Genomic DNA, 19,036 nt, shown 5'->3' with positions numbered 1-19,036 from the left:
CGCGGTTCAGACCCGGCCGAGCCCCGGCCCCGTCGGGACCCCCGGAGCGGCCATGGCGCCCCTCCCCCTCCCGCCCTTCCTCCTCCTCCTCCTCCTCCTCGGCCCCGCCCCGGTGAGGGGGGGCGGGATTGGGGGGAGGGGGGGCCTGGGGGGATTTTGGGGGCAATTTTGGGGATCTTGGGGCAATTTTGGGGTCCTGGGGGGATTTTGGGGGCAATTTTGGGGTTTCTGGGGGCAATTTTGGGGTCCTGGGGGGATTTTGGGGTTTCTGGGGGTGATTTTGGGGTCTTGGGAGGGAGATTTGGGCGTTTCTGGGGGGATTTGGGGGGTCCTGGGGGGATTTTGGGGTTTCTGGGGGGATTTGGGGGGGTCTTGGGGCGATTTTGGGGTTTCTGGGGGCAATTTCGGGGGTCTTGGGAGGATTTTGGGGTTTCTGGGGACAATTTCGGGCGTCTTGGGAGGATTTTGGGGGTCCTGGGGAGATTTTGGGGTTTCTGGGGGGATTTTGGGGTTTCTGGAGGGATTTTGGGGGTCTTGGGGGATTTTGAGATTTTGGCATCCTGGGGGCGATTTTGGGGTCTCAGGGGAGGATTTGGGGGTAATTTGGGGGTGTCGGGGTAATTTTGGGGCTCTCTGGGCTAATTTTGGGCTCTCGGGGGTAATTTGGGGTCTTGGGGGTGATTTTGGGGGTCTGGGGAGGATTTTTGGGGGTCTCGGGGTGGATTTGGGGTCTTGGGGGGAATTCTGGGGTCTCAGGGGGGGATTTTGGGACTCTTTGGGGTAAATTTGGGGGTCTCGGGGGTAATTTTGGGGTCATTTCGGGGGTCCCTGGTGTAATTTTGGGGTAATTTCGGGTTGATTTTGGGTTAATTTCGGGGTGCTTTTGGGTTAATTTTGGTGTAATTTCGGGGGTGATTTCGGGTTGATTTTGGGTTAATTTCGGGGGTGATTTTGGGGTAGTTTTGGTTGATTTTGGGTTAATTTCGGGGGTTATTTTGGGGTAGTTTTGGTTGATTTTGGGTTAATTTCGGGGGTTATTTTGGGGTAGTTTTGGTTGATTTTGGGTTAATTTCGGGGGTTATTTTGGGGTGTTTTTGGTTGATTTTGGGTTGATTTCGGGGTTTCCAGGGCCGCCCCTCGGGGGTCCTGGAGCTGCGCGTGCTCTCGGCGCGGGGGGGTCCCGGGTGTAATTTTGGGTTCATTTCGGGTTAATTTTGGGGTGATTTTGGTGTAATTTTGGGCTAATTTTGGGGTAATTTCGGGTTAATTTCGGGGGTGATTTTGGGTTAATTTTGGGGTAATTTCGGGTTATTTTTTGGGTGATTTTTGGGTAATATTGGGTTAATTTCGGGGGTGATTTTGGGTTAATTTCGGGTTGATTTCCGGGGTGATTTTGGGTTAATTTTGAGTTAATTTCGGGATTGATTTTGGGTTAATTTTGAGGTAATTTCGGGGTGATTTTTGGGTAATTTCGGGGGTGATTTTGGTGTAATTTCGGGGTGATTTGGGGGTAATTTCGGGGGTAATTTCGGGGTGATTTTGGGTTAATTTCGGGTTAATTTCGGGGCGATTTTGGGTTGATTTTGGGGTAATTTTGGGTGTAATTTTGGGGTGATTTTGGGTTAATTTCGGGGGTGATTTTGGGTTAATTTTGGTGTAATTTCAGGTTAATTTTGGGTTAATTTCGGGGGTGATTTCGGGGTGATTTTGGGTTAATTTCGGGTTAATTTTGGGGGTGATTTCGGGTTAATTTCGGGGGTTATTTTGGGGTGATTTTGGGGTGTTTTTGGTTGATTTTGGGTTAATTTTGGTGTAATTTCGGGTTGATTTTGGGTTAATTTCGGGTTGATTTTGGTGTAATTTTGGGGTAATTTCGGGTTAATTTTGGGGTAATTTCGGGGGTTATTTTGGTGTAATTTCGGGTTGATTTTGGGTTAATTTTGGTGTAATTTCGGGTTGATTTTGGGTTAATTTCGGGGGTTATTTTGGGGTGATTTTGGGGTGTTTTTGGTTGATTTTGGGTTAATTTCGGGGGTGATTTTGGGGTGTTTTTGGTTGATTTTGGGTTGATTTCGGGGGTGATTTTGGGTTAATTTCGGGGGTGATTTCGGGGTGATTTTGGGTTAATTTCGGGGGTGATTTTGGGGTGGTTTTGGTTGATTTTGGGTTAATTTCGGGGGTGATTTTGGGGTGTTTTTGGTTGATTTTGGGTTAATTTCGGGGGTGATTTTGGGGTGTTTTTGGTTGATTTTGGGTTGATTTCGGGATGATTTTGGGGTGTTTTTGGTTGATTTTGGGTTAATTTCGGGGGTTATTTTGGGGTAGTTTTGGTTGATTTTGGGTTAATTTCGGGGGTAATTTTGGGGTGTTTTTGGGGTAATTTTGGGTTGCTTTCGGGGTTTCCAGGGCCGCCCCTCGGGGGTCCTGGAGCTGCGCGTGCTCTCGGCGCGGGGGGGTCCCGGGGGTCCCTGCGGGGCCCCGCCCCCCCCCTCGTGCCGCCTCCAGTTCCGGCTCTGCCTGCGCCCCCCCGGGGGGCGGGGCTGCGGCCTGGGGGTCGCGCAGAGCCCCCCCGGGCCCCCCCCCGCGCCCGGAGCCCCCCGGATGCTGCGGCTGCCGCTGGCCTTCCCCTGGCCGGTGAGACCCCGCCCCCAAGGGGGGAGACCCCGCCCCCAAGTGGGAGACCCCGCCCCCAAGGGGGGAGACCCCGCCCCAAAGGGGGGAGACCCCGCCCCGAAATGGGGGAGACCCCGCCCCAGAATGGGGGAGACCCCGCCCCAAAGGGGGGAGAACCCGCCCTGAATGGGGGAGACCCCGCCCCAAAGGGGAGAGACTCCGCCCCAAAGGGGGAGACCCCGCCCCAAAGGGGGGAGACCCCGCCCCGAATGGGAGAGCCCCCCTCTAATGGGAGACCCCGCCCCAAAGGGGGAAGACCCCGCCCCGAAATGGGGGAGACTCCGCCCCAAATGGGGGAGACCCCGCCCCGAATGGGGGAGACCCCGCCCTGAATGGGGGAGACCCCGCCCCGAAATGGGGGAGACCCCGCCCCAGAATGGGGGAGACCCCGCCCCAAAGGGGAGAGACTCCGCCCCAAATGGGGGAGACCCCGCCCCGAATGGGGGAGACCCCGCCCTGAATGGGGGAGACCCCGCCCCGAAATGGGGGAGACCCCGCCCCAGAATGGGGGAGACCCCGCCCCGAATGGGAGACCCCCTCCTCTAATGGGAGACCCCGCCCCAAATAGGAGAGACCCCGCCCCAAATGGGAGACCCCTCCCCAAAATGGGAGACCCCTCCCCAAATTACTAGAGCCCCCCTCTAATGGGAGAAGCCTCCCAAAATGCAGGGCCCCTCCCCAAATGTGAGACCCCGCCCCAAATCCGGGACCCCTCCCCAGAATATGAGACCCCTTCCCCAAAATCCGAGACCCCCCCTCAAACCTGAGCCCCCTCCCCAAATTCTCCCCCCCCCCCCCCCCCAGGGCAGCGTCTCGCTCGTGGTCGAGTCCTGGCGGCTGGAGGAGAGCGGAGCCCCCGGTGAGGGGGGGCCGGGGGGATTTGGGGGTCTCGGAAGGGAAATTTGGGGTCCTGGAGGGGAAATTTGGGGTCCTGGAGGGGAAATATGGGGTCTTGGAGGCGAAAATTGGGGTCTGAGGGGGGGAATTTCGGGGTTTGGGGTGGAAATTTCGGGGTCTTGGGGAGAGAAATTTGGGTTCGGGAAGGGAAATTTGGGGACAAACCCGGGGAGTTTGGGGGCGGGGAACAAACGGAGATTTTGGGGGGTTTTGGGGTAAATTTGGGTCTGGGGGTCCCGGGGGGGTCTCGGGGGGTCTCGGGGGGCTCCGGGGGGGTCCCGGCCCCTCTGACCCCGCCCCTTTTCCCCCATTTCCCCCGTTCCAGGGCCCCCCCTGCGCCTCGTGGCCCGGGCGGTGTCGAGGCCGCGCCTGAGCCCGGGGGGGCCCTGGCGGGGGGGGGCGGGGGGGGGGCTGCGCTTCGGGGCGCGCCTGCGCTGCCCCTCCCCCCCCCGCCGCCCCCCCCGCGCCCCCCCCCGAGGCTGCGCCCCCCGCGGCTGCTGGAGCGCCCCCCGTGAGTGACCCCCCCCCCCCCAAAAAACGACCCGAAAAACCCCCAAAAATGACCCGAAACCACCCCAAAAAATGACCCGAAACCACCCCAAAAATGACCCGAAACCACCCCCAAAAAAATGACCCCAATCCACCCCAAAAAAGACCCGAAACCCCCCCAAAAATGACCCGAAACCCCCCCAAAAAATAACCCGAAACCCCCCAAAAATGACTCGAAACGGCCCCAAAAATCACCTGAAACCCCCCCAAAAAAATGACCCGAAACGCCCCCAAAAATCACCTGAAACCCCCCCCAAAAATGACCCGAAACCACCCCAGAAACGACCCGAAACCCCCCCAAAAATGACCTCAAAACCCTCCCAAAAATGACCCCAAACCCCCCCAAAATACATAACCCGAACCCCCCCCAAAAATGACCCCAAACCCCCTTTGGGACCCCCCCATGGAATTGGGGGTCCCCTGACCCCCCCCCCTCTGTCCCCTCAGGGCGGTGTCGGGGGGGTCCCTGCGCCCCCCCCAGCGCCTGCGGCTCCGGCGGCGCCTGCGCGGTGAGTGCAGACCCCCCCCCCCCCCCCGCCCCGCCCCCAACCGGGACCCCCCCGTGCCCCCCCCGGTCCCGGTAACGGCGCTGTCCCCGCAGGGCGGCGGCTGCGAGCTCCCGGCGGCACCGGCGGCACCGGCGACACCCCCGGACCCCCCCGCGGCGACCCCCGGAGCGCCGTCCCCGCCCTCGCCCCTCCCGGCGGCCCCGGGCTCGGGGGTCGCGGGGGTCCCGGAGCCCCTCCCGGGGGTCCCGGAGCCTCTCCTGGGTGTCCCGAAAGTCCCGGAGCCCCTCCCGGGGGTCTCCGATGCCATCCCGGGGGTCCCAGATCCCCTCCTGAGGGTCCCTGCTGCTGTCCCAGAGCCCCTCCCGGGGGTCCCGGAGCCCCTCCCGGGGGTCCCGAGGGTCCCGGAGCCCCTCCCGGGGGTCCTGAGGGTCCCGGAGCCCCTCCCGGGGGTCCCCAATGCCATCCCGGTGGTCCCTGGTGCCCTCCCGGGGGTCCCAGCCCATGTCCCGAGGGTCCCTGTTGCCATCCCAGAGCCCCTCGTGGGGGTCCCGGAGCCCCTCCCGAGGGTCCCGGGGGTCCCTGGTGCCATCCCCGAGCCCCTCCCAGGGGTCCCGGGGGTCCCGGAGCCCCTCCCGAGGGTCCCAGAGCATCTCCCGGGGGTCCCCAATGCCCTCCCGGTGGTCCCGGAGCCCCTCCCGGGGGTCCCGGGGGTCCCGTTCGCCCTGCCGGAGGTGCCCCCCTCCCCCTGCGCCCTCGGGCCCTGCTTCAATGGCGGCGCCTGCGCCCCCGACCCCGGGACCCCCCCCGGGTACAGCTGCCGCTGCCCCCCCGGGTTCCGCGGCTCCAACTGCGAGCGCCGGGCGGATCGGTGCGAGCCCAGCTACTGCCTCAACGGTGAGAAACGGCCCCAAAACCACCCAAAAACACCCCAAAAACCCCCTAAAACTGCCGGGCGGATCGGTGCGAGCCCAGCTACTGCCTCAACGGTGAGAAACGGCCCCAAAACCACCCAAAATCACCCCAAAAACACCCCAAAAACCCCCTAAAACTGCCGGGCGGATCGGTGCGAGCCCAGCTACTGCCTCAACGGTGAGAAACGGCCCCAAAACCACCCAAAATCACCCCAAAAACACCCCAAAAACCCCCTAAAACTGCCGGGCGGATCGGTGCGAGCCCAGCTACTGCCTCAACGGTGAGAAACGGCCCCAAAACCACCCAAAATCACCCCAAAAACACCCCAAAAACCCCCTAAAACTGCCGGGCGGATCGGTGCGAGCCCAGCTACTGCCTCAACGGTGAGAAACGGCCCCAAAACCACCCAAAAACACCCCAAAAACCCCCTAAAACTGCCGGGCGGATCGGTGCGAGCCCAGCTACTGCCTCAACGGTGAGAAACGGCCCCAAAACCACCCAAAATCACCCCAAAAACACCCCAAAAACCCCCTAAAACTGCCGGGCGGATCGGTGCGAGCCCAGCTACTGCCTCAACGGTGAGAAACGGCCTCAAAACACCCCAAAATCACCCCAAAAACACCCCAAAAACCCCCTAAAACTGCCGGGCGGATCGGTGCGAGCCCAGCTACTGCCTCAACGGTGAGAAACGGCCTCAAAACACCCCAAAATCACCCCAAAAACACCCCAAAAACACCCCCTAAAACACCCCCTAAACCCCACTACTGCCTCAACGGTGAGAAACCCCCCAAAAACGGCCCAAAATGGCCCGAAAACACCCCAAAATCACCCCCTAAAACACCCCCTAAACCCCACTACTGCCTCAACGGTGAGAAACGGCCCCAAAACCACCCTAAATTACCCCAAAAACACCCCAAAAACACCCCCTAAACCCCACTACTGCCTCAACGGTGAGAAACCCCCCAAAAACGGCCCAAAATGGCCCAAAAACACCCCAAAAACCCCCCCTAAACCCCACTACTGCCTCAACGGTGAGAAACGGCCAAAAATACCCTAAAATACCCCCAAAACACCCCATTTACCCTGACTTTCCCCCACATTTTTATCATTTTCCCCCCATTTTTCTCATTATTTTTCCCCCCACTTTTCTCATATATTTTTCCCCCCATTTTCCCCCCATTTTTCTCATTTTCACCTCTATTTTTCTCATTTTTTTCCCCCAATTGTTCTCATTTTTCTCATATCTTTCCCCCCATTTTCCCCATTTTCCCCCCATTTTTCTCATTATTTCCCCCCCATTTTTCTCATTTTCACCTCTATTTTTCTCATTATTTTCCCCCCCATTTTTCTCATTTTCACCTCTATTTTTCTCATTATTTTTCCCCCCATTTTTCTCATTTTCACCTCTATTTTTCTCATTATTTTTCCCCCATTTTGCTCATTTTTCTCATTATTTTTCCCCCCATTTTCCCTCCATTTTTCTCATTTTCACCTCTATTTTTCTCATTATTTTTCCCCCCATTTTCCCCCCATTTCTCTCATTTTCACCTCTATTTTTCTCATTATTTTTCCCCCCATTTTCCCCCCATTTTTCTCATTATTTTTCCCCCCATTTTTCTCATTTTCACCTCTATTTTTCTCATTATTTTTCCCCCCATTTTCCCCCATTTTTCTCATTATTTTTCCCCCCATTTTTCTCATTTTCACCTCTATTTTTCTCATTATTTTTCCCCCCATTTTCCCCCATTTTTCTCATTATTTTTCCCCCCATTTTCCCCCCATTTCTCTCATTTTCACCTCTATTTTTCTCATTATTTTTCCCCCCATTTTCCCCCCATTTTTCTCATTATTTTTCCCCCCATTTTTCTCATTTTCACCTCTATTTTTCTCATTATTTTTTCCCCCCATTTTCCCCATATATTTTCCCCCCATTTCTCCGCTCCCGCACCCGCAGGCGGCCTCTGCCGGGACTCGCAGGGCCTGGCCCCGCTGTGCCGCTGCCCGCCGGGCTTCTCGGGCCGCCGCTGCCAGCACAACGCGGACGACTGCAGCCCGAACCCGTGCGCGCACGGCGGCACCTGCCAGGACGGCGCCAACGCTTTCACCTGCACCTGCACGCTCGGCTTCGCGGGCCCGCGCTGCCGCCGCCGCGACGGCGCCTGCGCGCCCAACCCGTGCGCGCACGGCGGCACGTGCTTCACGCACTTCTCGGGCCCGGTGTGCGCCTGCGCGCGCGGCTTCATGGGCGAGCGCTGCCAGGAGCGCGCGCCGGGGCCCCCGCCCGGCCCCGCCCCCGGCCCCGCCCCCGGCGCGGGCGCGGGGCGGCCCCGGGGCGCGGCGCCGCTGGCGCTGTGCGCGCTCCCGCTGCTGCTGCTCGCGCCCGGCGTGGGGCTGGCCGTGGCCAGGAGGCGCCGGGGCAGCGGGTGAGGGGCGGGGGGAGGGGGGGTTCGGGGGGGAGTTTGGGGGGGTTCGGGGTGGTTTGGGGTGATTTTAGGGGGGTTGGGGTGATTTTGGGGGGGTTCGGGGTGGTTTTGGGGGGGTTTGGGGCAGTTTGGGGACTTTGGGGCAGTTTGGGGTGATTTTAGGGGGGTTGGGGTGATTTTGGGGGGGTTTGGGGTAATTTGGGGGGGTTTCGGGCAGTTTTGGAGGTTTTAAGGGGTTTGGGGGTGATTTTAGGGGGCTTTGGGGCAGTTTGGGGTTTTGGGGCAGTTCTGGGGGATTTTAGGGTCTCTCAGTGAGTTCCAAGAGGATTTGGGGGCTTTTTGGGGTCTCTCTGAGAGTTCCAGGTGGGGGTTTGGGGGATTTTTGGGGGGTCCCGGTGGGTCCCGTTTGGGGCTTTCTGGGGGGGTCTCACTGGGGGTTTTGGCCCCAGGACCCCGGCGGACACGGGGGGGACCCCCGGGCTGAGCCCCCCTGGGCCGGAGCGGCCACAGAGACCCTCGGCCACCAGGGTGAGACCCCCCGGACCCCAAAATCACCCCCGGGACCCCAAAAATAACCCCGGGACCCCCAAAATCACCCCGGGACCCCCAAAATCCCCCCCATAAACCCCAAAATCCCCACCCGGGACCACAAAATGCCCCCAGAAACCCCAAAATCCCCACCTAGGACCCCCAAAATCCCCACCCGGGACCCCTAAAATCACCCCCGGGACCCCCAAAATCCCCACCCGGGACCCCTAAAATCACCCCCGGGACCCCCAAAATCCCCACCCGGGACCCCAAAATCCCCACCCAGGACATCCAAAATCCCCACCCACGACCCCAAAGTCACCCCCAGGACCCCCCAAATCCCCACCCTGGACCCCCTAATTCCCCCCCAGAAACCCCAAACCCCCACCCAAGACCCCAAAATCCCCCCTGAAACCCCAAAATCCCCACCCGGGACCCTCAAAATCCTCTCCGGGACCCCCAAATCCCCCCCAGGACCCCCAAATCTTCCCCTAAGACCCCAAAATCCCCCCTGAAACCCCAAAATCCCGCCCAGAAATCCCAAAATCCCCACCCAGGACCCCCAAAATCCCCACCCAGGACACCCAAAATCCCCCCCGGGACCCCCAAAATCCCTACCTGGGACCCCAAAATCCCCCCCAGGACCCCCGGACCCGCCCCTTTCACCCCCCTCTTCCCCCCTCAGGTGTGACCTCAGCTGCGCCCCCAAATCCCGGCAATAAAAGGCAAATTTTGGTGGTTTTGGATGTTTTTTGTGTTTATTTGGGGTATTTGGGTTTTTTTTGGTGGGTTTTTGTTGTTTTTTTTGGGGGGGGGGGAGTTTGGGATTTTTTGCGCATTTTGTGGGGTTTTGAAATTGAAAAATTTTTTTGACTTTTAAAAAATTTTTGGGGTTTTTTCTTTAAGGTTTTTTTGGGGTTTTTTGGGGTCAGAGCTGCAGGAACTCGGCCACGAAGAGCAGCAGGACCTTGGCCAGGTCTGGGGGTTTTTTTGGGGTTTTTTGGGGGTTTTTGGGGGGGTTTTTTTGGGTTTTTTTGGTTTTTTGTGGTTTTTTGAAATTTTGCATTTTCGGGTTGGTTTTTTTCGTGGTTTTTGGGGTTTTTTGGGGTCAGAGCTGCAGGAACTCGGCCACGAAGAGCAGCAGGACCTTGGCCAGGTCGTGCACGGTCGGGGGGTGCAGATTGTCCTCGGTGTCCCCAAGGGTGTGCCAGACCCGCGGGAACGGCGTCGGGATCACGTGGAGCACCGGGACACCTGGGGACAGTGGGGACATTGGGGACATTGGGGACATTGGGGACACCTGGGGACATCGGGGACATTGGGGGGGATTGGGGACACCTGGGGACATTGGGGACATCAGAGGACATTGGGGACACCTGGGGACAATGGGGGGATTGGGGACATTGGGGGGACATTGGGGACATCAGGGGGACATTGGGGACATTGGGGGGATTGGGGGACATTGGGGACATTGGGGACACCTGGGGACAATGGGGGGATTGGGGACATTGGGGACACCTGGGGACATTGGGGACATTGGGGACACCTGGGGACACCTGGGGACATCGGGGGGATTGGGGACATTTGGGGACACCTGGGGACATCGGGGGGATTGGGGACACCTGGGGACATTGGGGACAATGGGGACATTGGGGACATCAGGGGGACATCGGGGACATTGGGGACACCTGGGGACATCGGGGGGATTGGGGACATCGGGGGGATTGGGGACATTGGGGACATTGGGGGGACATTGGGGACACTGAGGGACATTTGGGGCCCCCGGGGCACACTGAGGAGCCCGAGGGACAGGGAGGTGACACCGGGGGACAGGGAGGTGACACTCGGGGACACTCGGGGACACCGGGTGGCGTCACCTCGCCGCAGGAAGGGCACGTGGTCGTCCTCGACGGGGCCCGGGGCCGGGGCCAGGCGGAAAAACGGCGGCGGCGGCGACTGCAGGAGCCCCAGGCGGCGCAAACGCTGCTCTGAGGGGACATCGGGGACAATGAGGGGACAATGAGGGGACATCGGGGACAATGAGGGGACTGGGGACATTGGGGACAATGGGGGGATTGGGGACATTGGGGGCAATGGGGACATTGGGGACACTGGGGACAATGAGGGGACTGGGGACATTGGGGACAATGGGGGGATTGGGGACATTGGGGGCAATGGGGGGATTGGGGACATTGGGGACAATGAGGGGACATTGGGAACATTGGGGACACTGGGGACACTGGGGACAATGGGGGGATTGGGGGCATTGGGGGGACACTGGGGGCATTGGGGACACTGGGGACAATGAGGGGATTGGGGGCATTGGGGGGACATTGGGGACATTGGGGACAATGAGGGGATTGGGGGGACACTGGGGACATTGGGGGACATTGGGGGCATTGGGGACATTGGGGGGACATTGGGGACATTGGGGACATCGGGGCCATCCCATGCCACTGTTCCCCTCCCCACTCCTTGTCCCCGCCCTTTCCCATTGTCCCCACCCCTCCACTGTGTCCCCAACCCTGTCTCCACAGTGTCCCCAGTGTCCCCCCAGTGTCCCCAATGTCCCCAATCCCCCCAGTGTCCCCAATGTCCAGCAGTGTCCCCAATACCCCCAGTGTCCCCAATCCCCCCAATGTCCCCAATCCCCCCAGTGTCCCCGATGCCCCCCGGTGTCCCCGGTGTCCCCAATGCCCCCAGTGCCCCCCCAGTGTCCCCGGTGTCCCCCCGGTGTCCCCAGGGTCCCCTCACCGATGCCGTGCAGGCGCAGGAACCAGCGGTGGCTCTGGGGGAAGTGGCTGTGGATGGCGGGGCTGGGGGCACCCAGCAGGTCCAGCAGCACCAGCAGGCTCTGGGGACACCAGGGGACACCGTGGGGACACCATGGGGACACCATGGACACACAGGGGACACCATGGGGACAGGGACACAGATGGGACATGGGGACACCATGGGGACACCATGGGGACACCATGGGGACACAGGGATGGACACAGGGGACACCATGGGGACACACAGGGGACAGGGCTGGGGGCACCCAGCAGGTCCAGCAGCACCAGCAGGCTCTGGGGACACAGGGGACACCATGGGGACACCATGGGGACACCAGGAACACACAGGGGACAGGGACACCATGGGGACACCATGGGGACACAGGGATGGACACAGGGACACCACAGGGACACCATGGGGACACACAGGGGACACCATGGGGACAGCACGGGGACACCATGGGGACACAGGGATGGACACAGGGGACACCATGGGGACACAGGGGACACACACGAGACAGGGACACAGATGGGACATGGGGACAGAGAGGGGACATCACAGGGACATGGGGACACAGGGACGGACACAGGGGACAGCATGGGGACAGCACAGTGACAAGGACACAGGGACGGACACAGGGACACGGACGTGGGGACAGGGACAGCGTCCCCTGCACGGCACTGACCATGGCGGTGACCTCTGACCCCGCGGGGTGGCCCCTGGCCGCCATTGTCCCCGCCAGGTGCCGCGCCCCGTACAGGGAGTGTCCCCAGGTGCGTCCCCAGGTGCGTCCCCAGGTGTGTCCCCAGGTGAGTCCCTGTGTCCCTGTGTCCCTGTGTCCCTGTGAGCCCTGACCCCGGCACTGACCATGGCGGTGACCTCTGACCCCGCGGGGTGGCCCCTGGCCGCCATTGTCCCCGCCAGGTGCCGCGCCCCGTACAGGGAGTCGCTCTCGCTCCAGGTGCCGAACGCCTCCTCCCCGTCCAGGAACAGCAACTGCAGCGTCACGGGCGGGTCCTGGGGACACACCTGGGTCACACCTGGCACACCTGGGGCACACCTGGGGCACACCTGGGGCACACACCTGGCCTGGCACACCTGGGGCTGGCCTGGCACACACACCTGGCCTGACACACCTGGGTCACACCTGGCACACCTGGAGCACACACACCTGGCCTGGCACACCTGGGGCACACCTGCGTCACACACCTGCCGCACCCCCAGGTGACACCCAGGTGTCCTGAGGTGACACCCACCTGTCCCCAGGTGTCCCCCCTGTCCCCACCCATCCCCAGGTGTCCCTGCCCATCCCCAGGTGTGCTCACCTGTCCCCACCTGTCCCTGTCCCCACCCGTCCCCAGGTGTGCTCACCTGTCCCCACCTGTCCCTGTCCCCACCCGTCCCCAGGTGTGCTCACCTGTCCCCACCTGTCCCTGTCCCCGCCCATCCCCAGGTGTGCTCACCTGTCCCTGTCCCCACCCATCCCCAGGTGTGCTCACCTGTCCCTCCCTGCTGCTCAGGTGCCCGTCCAGGGCCGAGGCCAGCTCCAGCAGGAGCGCGCAGGGCACGGCGGCGTCGGTGGCGCCCACGAAGGGCTCAGGTGCGCCCTGCCCAGGTGCGCCCTGCCCAGGTGCGCCGTGCCCAGGTGCGCCGCGCCCAGGTGGCAGCACCTTGGTGTCGTAGTGACAGGCCAGGGCCAGGCGCCGCGCGGCCGCCGGCGCCGCCGTGGCCACCACGCTGCTGAAGGTCACCTGCCCGCGGGGCGTGGCCGCCACAAAGGTGTCCAGCTCCAGGTGCCAGCGGGCGCGGAGGGAGCGCAGGTGCGACAGGATGTGCTGGGGACAGGTGGGGACAGGTGGGGACAGGTGGGACAGGATGTGCTGGGGGGACGGGGGGGACAGGTGGGGACAGGATGTGCTGGGGACAGGTGGGGACAGGTGGGGACAGGTGGGAAAGGTGGGACAGGTGGGGACAGGTGGGACAGGTGAGGGACAGGTGAGGGCACAGGTGGGCACAGGTGGGCCAGGATGTGCTGGGGGGGGGGATTTGGGGGAAATTTGGAGGCATTTGGGGAGATTTGGGGGAATTTGGGGGGGTCTGGAAGGGGTTTGGGGGCTCTGAAATCTGGAGGGGATTTTGGGGGGGATTTGGGGAGATTTGGGGGACTCTGGGCAGATTTGGGGGGGGTCCCAAGGGGGTCCCAGGGTGAATTTGGGGGGGGGTCTCAGTTTGTGTTTACCCCTTGTGTGGATTTGGGGGTCCCGGGGCGGTTTTGGGGGGTCGCAGGGGGGATTTGGGGGTCCCGGGGCGGTTTGGGGGTCCTGGGGCGGTTTTGGGGGGTCCCGGGGCAGTTTTGGGGGTCCCGGGGCGGTGTTGGGGGGTCCCGGGGCGGTGTTGGGGGTCCCGGGGCTGTTTCGGGGGGTCGCAGGGGGGATTTGGGGGTCCCGGGGCGGTTTGGGGGTCCTGGGGCGGTTTTGGGGGGTCCCGGGGCAGTTTTGGGGGTCCCGGGGCGGTGTTGGGGGTCCCGGGGCTGTTTCGGGGGGTCTCAGAGTGGATTTGGGGGGGTCTCACCTCTCGTGCGTGGCGGCTGCCGGGCCCCCCCGGGACCCTCTCGTGCAGGAGGGGCCTCAGGAGGGACCCCCAGAGCCGGGCGGGGTCCAGCTGGGCCAGGAGGGTCCGGAGGGCGCGGTCCGAGGGGTCCCGGGCGGATTTTGGGGGGTCCTGGGGGGATTTGGGGATTTTGGGGGGGTCCTGGGGGGGATTTGGGGGGTGCTGGAGGGGATTTGGGGATTTTGGGGGGGTCCCAAAGGGTTCTGGGGGGTCCTGGGAGGGTCTGGAGGGTCCGGAGGGATTTTGGGGGGTCCTGGAGCAGTTTTGGGGGTCCCGGAGTGATTTTTGGAAGGGTTTTGGGGGTGCCGGAATGATTTTGAGGGGTCCCGAACAGTTTGGGGGGGTGTCCCGTTAACCCCCCGGTACCCCCCGTTATCGCCCCCGTTACCGCCCCCGTTACCGCCCCCGGTATCCCCGGTTCCGCTCTCACCGGCGCGCTCTCCCCGCTCTCCCCGCCGGGCCAGGACACGAGGATGAGGGCGGCGGCCGCCAGCGCCGCCAGCAGCAGCAGCGGCAGCAGCGGCCGCGCCGCGCGCGGGGGCCGCGGGAGGAGCCCCCGGAACCGGCCCGGCCCCGGTTCCGGTACCGGCAGCGGCACCGGGGCCGGTCCGGGACTCGAACCCGCGGCCCGAGGGCGGCGCGGCCCGGCCGGGAGATGGCGCATGGCGGGGGCGGGGCCTCGGCGGCGGCGGGAGGGGCGGGGACTCGGCGCGGCCAATGGGCGGGGAGGGGCGGGGATTAAAGAGGGAGGGGCGGAGCGGGGCGACGAGGAGAGCGCGGATTGGGGAGGGGGGCGGGGATTGGAGAGGCCACGCCCATGTGTGGCGGCAAGGGACGGACACGGGAGGGGACAGAGGGACATGAGGGGGACAGAGGGACACGGGAGGGGACACGGGGGGACAGAGGGACACGGGGGGACAGGGGGGGACAGGGGGACACAGGGGGGACAGAGGGACACGGAGGGGACAGAGGGACACGGGAGGGACAGAAGGACACGGGAGGGGACAGAGGGACACGGAGGGGACAGAGGGACATGGGAGGGGACATGGAGGGGACAGAGGGACACGAGAGGGACAGGGGGACACAGGGGGACACAGGGGGAACATGGGGGACAGAGGGACACGGGGGGACACAGAGGGACATGGGGGGACAGAGGGACACGGGGGGACAGAGGGACATGGGGGGACAGAGGGACATTGCCACTGGCTGTCCCATTTCCCCTCTGTGCGCACACCAACCTGGAGGACATTGTCCCTGTCCTTGGGGCCACCAGCCCAGCTGGGGACATCGCCCTTGGGCTCGGGGACATCGCCATGGCCTGTCCCCATTGTCCCCCATGGGGACACCACTCTGGCCGGGACTGCCACCCTCCCTGGTGCCACCAGCCCATCGCCATTGCATTGTCCCCATGGTCCCTTTATGGGGCCGTGACCTTGCAGGGCGATTGTCACCTCCCTGGTGGCGTCACCACCGGCTTGATCCCATTGTCCCCTATGGGACCACGAACCTGGCTGGGACTGCCACCCTCCCTGGTGCCACCAGCCCGGCTGGGGACAGCGCCATTGGGGTAATCCCGTTGTTCTCCATGGGGACACTGCCCTGGGGGGCATTGTCACCCTCTGTCCCACCTGGGGACACCACGCTGGAGGGCATTGTCACCCTCTGAGGGACACCACCACTGGTTGTACCCATTGTTCTCCATGGGGACACCATCCTGCACGGCAATGTCACCTTCTCGGGGACATTGCCATTGGGTTGATCCCATGGCGACGCCATCCTGGAGGGCATTGTCACCCTCTGAGGGACACCACCACTGGTTGTACCCATTGTTCTCCATGGGGACGCCACCCTGGAGGGCGCTGTCACCCCCCTTGGCGCCACCAACCCATCCGGGGACATTGCCATTGGGTTGATCCCATGGCACTGTCACCCCCCTTGGCGCCACCAACCCATCCGGCGGCGCCACCACCACCCCCAGTCCCACCCTCCTCCCCTCCCTTCCACGCTTCCACGCTCGGCCCTTTCCGTTCCTCTCTCGGTTTTTTTTTTTTTTTTTCCCCGTCCGCGTCCGCGGCGCCGCTTTGTCCGTCCGTCCGTCCGTCCGTCCGCCCGTCCCACCCTCACCTGCCCTCGTCCCTGCGGCCGCCGGCCGGGTGCACCCAGTTGTTGTCGTGCAGCCCGGTGCGGCAGCCGGGCGCCTCGCGGTCGGTGCGGCGGCAGCACATCCAGTACGAGCGCCCGTAGGGCAGGTCGTGGTGGTAGGGCTTGGGGTGCCAGCGGCACAGCGACACGTCCCCCCGCTCGTAGCGCTTCTTGCACTGCTTGCAGGGGTCGTCCCGGTAGAGCGGGTCCCGGTTCCACCGCGAGTCCGCCGCCCGCACCCCGAAGGTCTCGATGATGGACTTGAAGTAGTGGCACGAGCACTTGAGGGCGGCCAGCGCCTGCGTGGGCAGGTAGCTGAAGATCTTCACCATGACGTGCTCGGGGAGCAGCAGCATGTACTGGCGGGGCTCCAGCAGCCGCTGGATCTTGAAGCGGATCTCCAGGAAATCGTGGGACACGTGCCGGTACAGCCGGCACAGCGCCGGGTCCCCGCTGCCGCCGCCGCCGCTGTCCTTGCCCGGCGCCGCCGCCGCCGCCGCGGCCGTGGTGGCGGCCGCCGCCGGTTCCTCGGGCAGCAGGAAGAGCTGTCCCGGCGGCGGCGGCTCCTCGGGCAGCCGCACGGTCTCCTCGGTCACCTGCTTGGCGCTGTCCTTGCCGAAGAACACGCACTGGTCCACCACGCCCGTCACCACCACGTCCACGTGGAAGCCGGACACGCAGTCCCGCGGCGCCGCCGGACCCTCGGTGCCGCCGCCGCCCTGTTCCGCTGCCGCGGCCGCCTCGTCGCCCGCGCCGTCCTTGTCCCCCTTGGCGGCCAGCAGCAGCCGCGCCGGGCTCACCAGCCGGTACAGGTCGCAGGTGATCTGGTCCTTCTGCCGCTCCGCGCTGGCGGCCGCCGCGGCCTCGCGCCCGCTGGAGATGCGGAAGGCGATCCTCACCTCGCCCGGCCCCGCCGCCGTGCCCGTGGTGGTGCCGGCGCCGGTGCCGGGCCCCTCTATCCCGGCGCCGCCGCCGCCGCCCCCGGCACCGGCGCGGCAAACCCCGTTGGGCCTGGCCCCGCCACGCTCCCTGTGCTGGTGGTTCTGGGATTTCTGGGACTCAAACTGCGCCACGGCGGCCGCCACGCGCCGGCACTCGGGGCCGCCCGGCGCCTCCAGCAGCACCAGCGGGGCCGGGGCGTCGCAGGCCGAGCGGGGCAGGCTCTGCAGGGCCAGCGCCGCCCGCCGCTCCACCAGCGCCACCATCTCCGCCACCGACAGCAGGTCCGGGCCGTCCCCGGTGCCGCCGCCGCCGCCGCCGTCACCCTGCGGGGCGTCCCCGGCCGCCCAGGGCGGGTTTGGAGCAGTTTTGGGTTCGTGGTGGCAGCGCCGGCGCCGCTTGGCCTTGGAGCTGTCGCTGCCCCAGTTGCCCTTGACTTTCATGGTGCTGGCACGGCCACCGGTGCCACCGGTGCCACCGGCGGTGCCGCCGCACTGGTGCGCCACGAAGAACGCCACCTTCTCCTTGGTGTTGCCCGGTTTGATGACGTACCAAGTGTCCAGCAGCACCCGCCCGTCCTCGGCGGCGGTGCCGGTGCCGGTGCCGGCGGGGCCGGGCTCGGGCGGTTCCGGGGGGGTGTTCTCGGAGGGGCGGCAGCCCGGGGGGCACCGGGGGGCACCGGGGGTGGCAGCGGTGGTGGCAGCGGGCGAGGAGCATGGCTTGTTCTGCGAGAAGGTGCCGAAGGGCCGCGGGCACCAGAGCTGCAGCTGCGGGAAGGCGTTGGGGGGCTCCATCAGCGCCGCCGCCGCCGCCGCCGCCGCCGCCGGGGCCGCCGGGGCCGCCCGGGCCTGCGGAGAGACGGCAGGTGACGAGGGGGGGACCCTTGGGGACAGCGGGAGGGTGCCTGGGGACATTGAGGGGGTGCCTGGGGACACCAGGGGGGGAGCCTTAGGGACACCGGAGGGACCTTTGGGGACACCAGGAGGGCGCTTGGGGACACCGGGGGGACCCTCGGGGACATCGCGGGGCCGCGCCCCCCCCAACCTTCCCGCGCCGCAAGCCCCGCCCCTCCCGCGGCGCCCCGCCCCTCCTCACGCCCCGCCCCTCCCGGGGAGGCCACGCCCCGCCCCGCCCGTTTAACGACCCGCCCCGCTCCCCCTCCCCGGCCAATCAGCGCGCGGTGTTCGGGCTGTGCCCATATATGGACGGCGGCGCGCGCGGCGCGGAGGGGGCGTGGCCTCGGTGAGGGGGCGTGGTCAGGCGGGTCCCCGGTCCCGTGTGGGCCCCGTGGGGGGGGAGGAACCGGGGGAGGGGGGGAACCGGCGCCGGTGTCCGGCGGGCAGGACGCGGTAACGGGGTCTGGGGGCACCACCGGACCCACCCGCCCGTCGGGCGAGCGGCGCCGGTGCTCGGTGTCGCACCGGGATCCCCCGCCGTGCCCTCCGTTAGGCCCCGTGGGAGCTCCCAGCCACCCACCCGCAGGCCCAGGCCGCTCCCCGGAGCATCCAGCGACCCCTCCCGTTCTGACCGGGCCCCGCCCGGTGCCGCCGCCCCTCCCCCGCTCACCGGGCCGTGCCGGGCGCGGCCGCTCCGCCTCTCCGGCCGCTTCCGGGGTGCCGCGCCGCGCATGCGGCCGGGGCCCGCCGCGCTACGCGCCTGCGGCTGCGCGGGGCTTCACGGGAAATGTAGTTTCCGCTTTCTCCGTGCCGCGGGGCATCACGGGAGCTGTAGTTCTTTTCGCGGCGCGGGGCGTGTTGGGAGTTGTCGTTCCCGCCCCCCACCCCCCCTAAAATGACTGGGCGGCACCCCGGGTGTCACGTGGTTGGTTTATTTTGGGGTACAAACCCCGGGGACCCCCCCTCCGTCCCACGTGTGTCCCCCCAAGGTGTCCCCCCCCGACCCCCCAAAATCCCCAAAATCCCCGGATTTCGCCCCAAATTGACCCAGCACCCAAAACTCTTGGGATTCGCCCCCCCCCCCAGCACCCACAGGTGCCCCACAGGTGCCCCCGAGCCCCCCCTCAGCTGCCCCCCCAGACCCATAATTGTCCCCCCAGGCCCATAATTGCCCCCCCAGGTG

General features: G+C 64.4%; 3 protein-coding genes across 3 annotated transcripts; 1 reads left to right on the top strand and 2 right to left on the bottom strand.

The window, feature by feature from the left end:
• The first annotated feature begins 52 nt into the window (after positions 1-52).
• On the top strand, positions 53-9,237 carry DLL3 (delta like canonical Notch ligand 3). The gene is made up of 8 exons (XM_066570837.1): positions 53-112; positions 2,407-2,634; positions 3,478-3,532; positions 3,896-4,085; positions 4,567-5,522; positions 7,495-7,963; positions 8,413-8,491; positions 9,177-9,237. The coding sequence occupies exons 1-8, from the start codon at positions 53-55 to the stop codon at positions 9,180-9,182; spliced, it is 2,043 nt and encodes a 680-aa protein (XP_066426934.1). The 3' UTR covers positions 9,183-9,237.
• QPCTL (glutaminyl-peptide cyclotransferase like) lies at positions 9,222-14,540 on the bottom strand. Its single transcript, XM_066570782.1, has 7 exons — positions 14,307-14,540; positions 13,838-13,987; positions 12,766-13,101; positions 12,134-12,283; positions 11,246-11,345; positions 10,369-10,479; positions 9,222-9,745 (listed from the first exon to the last, which is right to left on the bottom strand). The coding sequence occupies exons 1-7, from the start codon at positions 14,538-14,540 to the stop codon at positions 9,600-9,602; spliced, it is 1,227 nt and encodes a 408-aa protein (XP_066426879.1). The 3' UTR covers positions 9,222-9,599.
• Positions 14,541-15,930: 1,390 nt separating this feature from the next.
• Positions 15,931-18,586, bottom strand: FBXO46 (F-box protein 46). Its single transcript, XM_066570836.1, has 2 exons — positions 18,524-18,586; positions 15,931-17,724 (listed from the first exon to the last, which is right to left on the bottom strand). Exons 1-2 carry the CDS (start codon positions 18,584-18,586, stop codon positions 15,997-15,999), a joined length of 1,791 nt encoding a protein of 596 aa, XP_066426933.1. The 3' UTR covers positions 15,931-15,996.
• Between the last annotated feature and the right edge of the window lie 450 nt (positions 18,587-19,036).

Source organism: Molothrus aeneus, unplaced genomic scaffold (assembly GCF_037042795.1).
Source record: "Molothrus aeneus isolate 106 unplaced genomic scaffold, BPBGC_Maene_1.0 scaffold_30, whole genome shotgun sequence".
In the NCBI taxonomy this organism is placed as follows: domain Eukaryota; kingdom Metazoa; phylum Chordata; class Aves; order Passeriformes; family Icteridae; genus Molothrus; species Molothrus aeneus.
The sequence above is the reverse complement of the archived record's forward strand: the minus strand, read 5'-3'. Positions and strand labels throughout refer to the sequence as shown.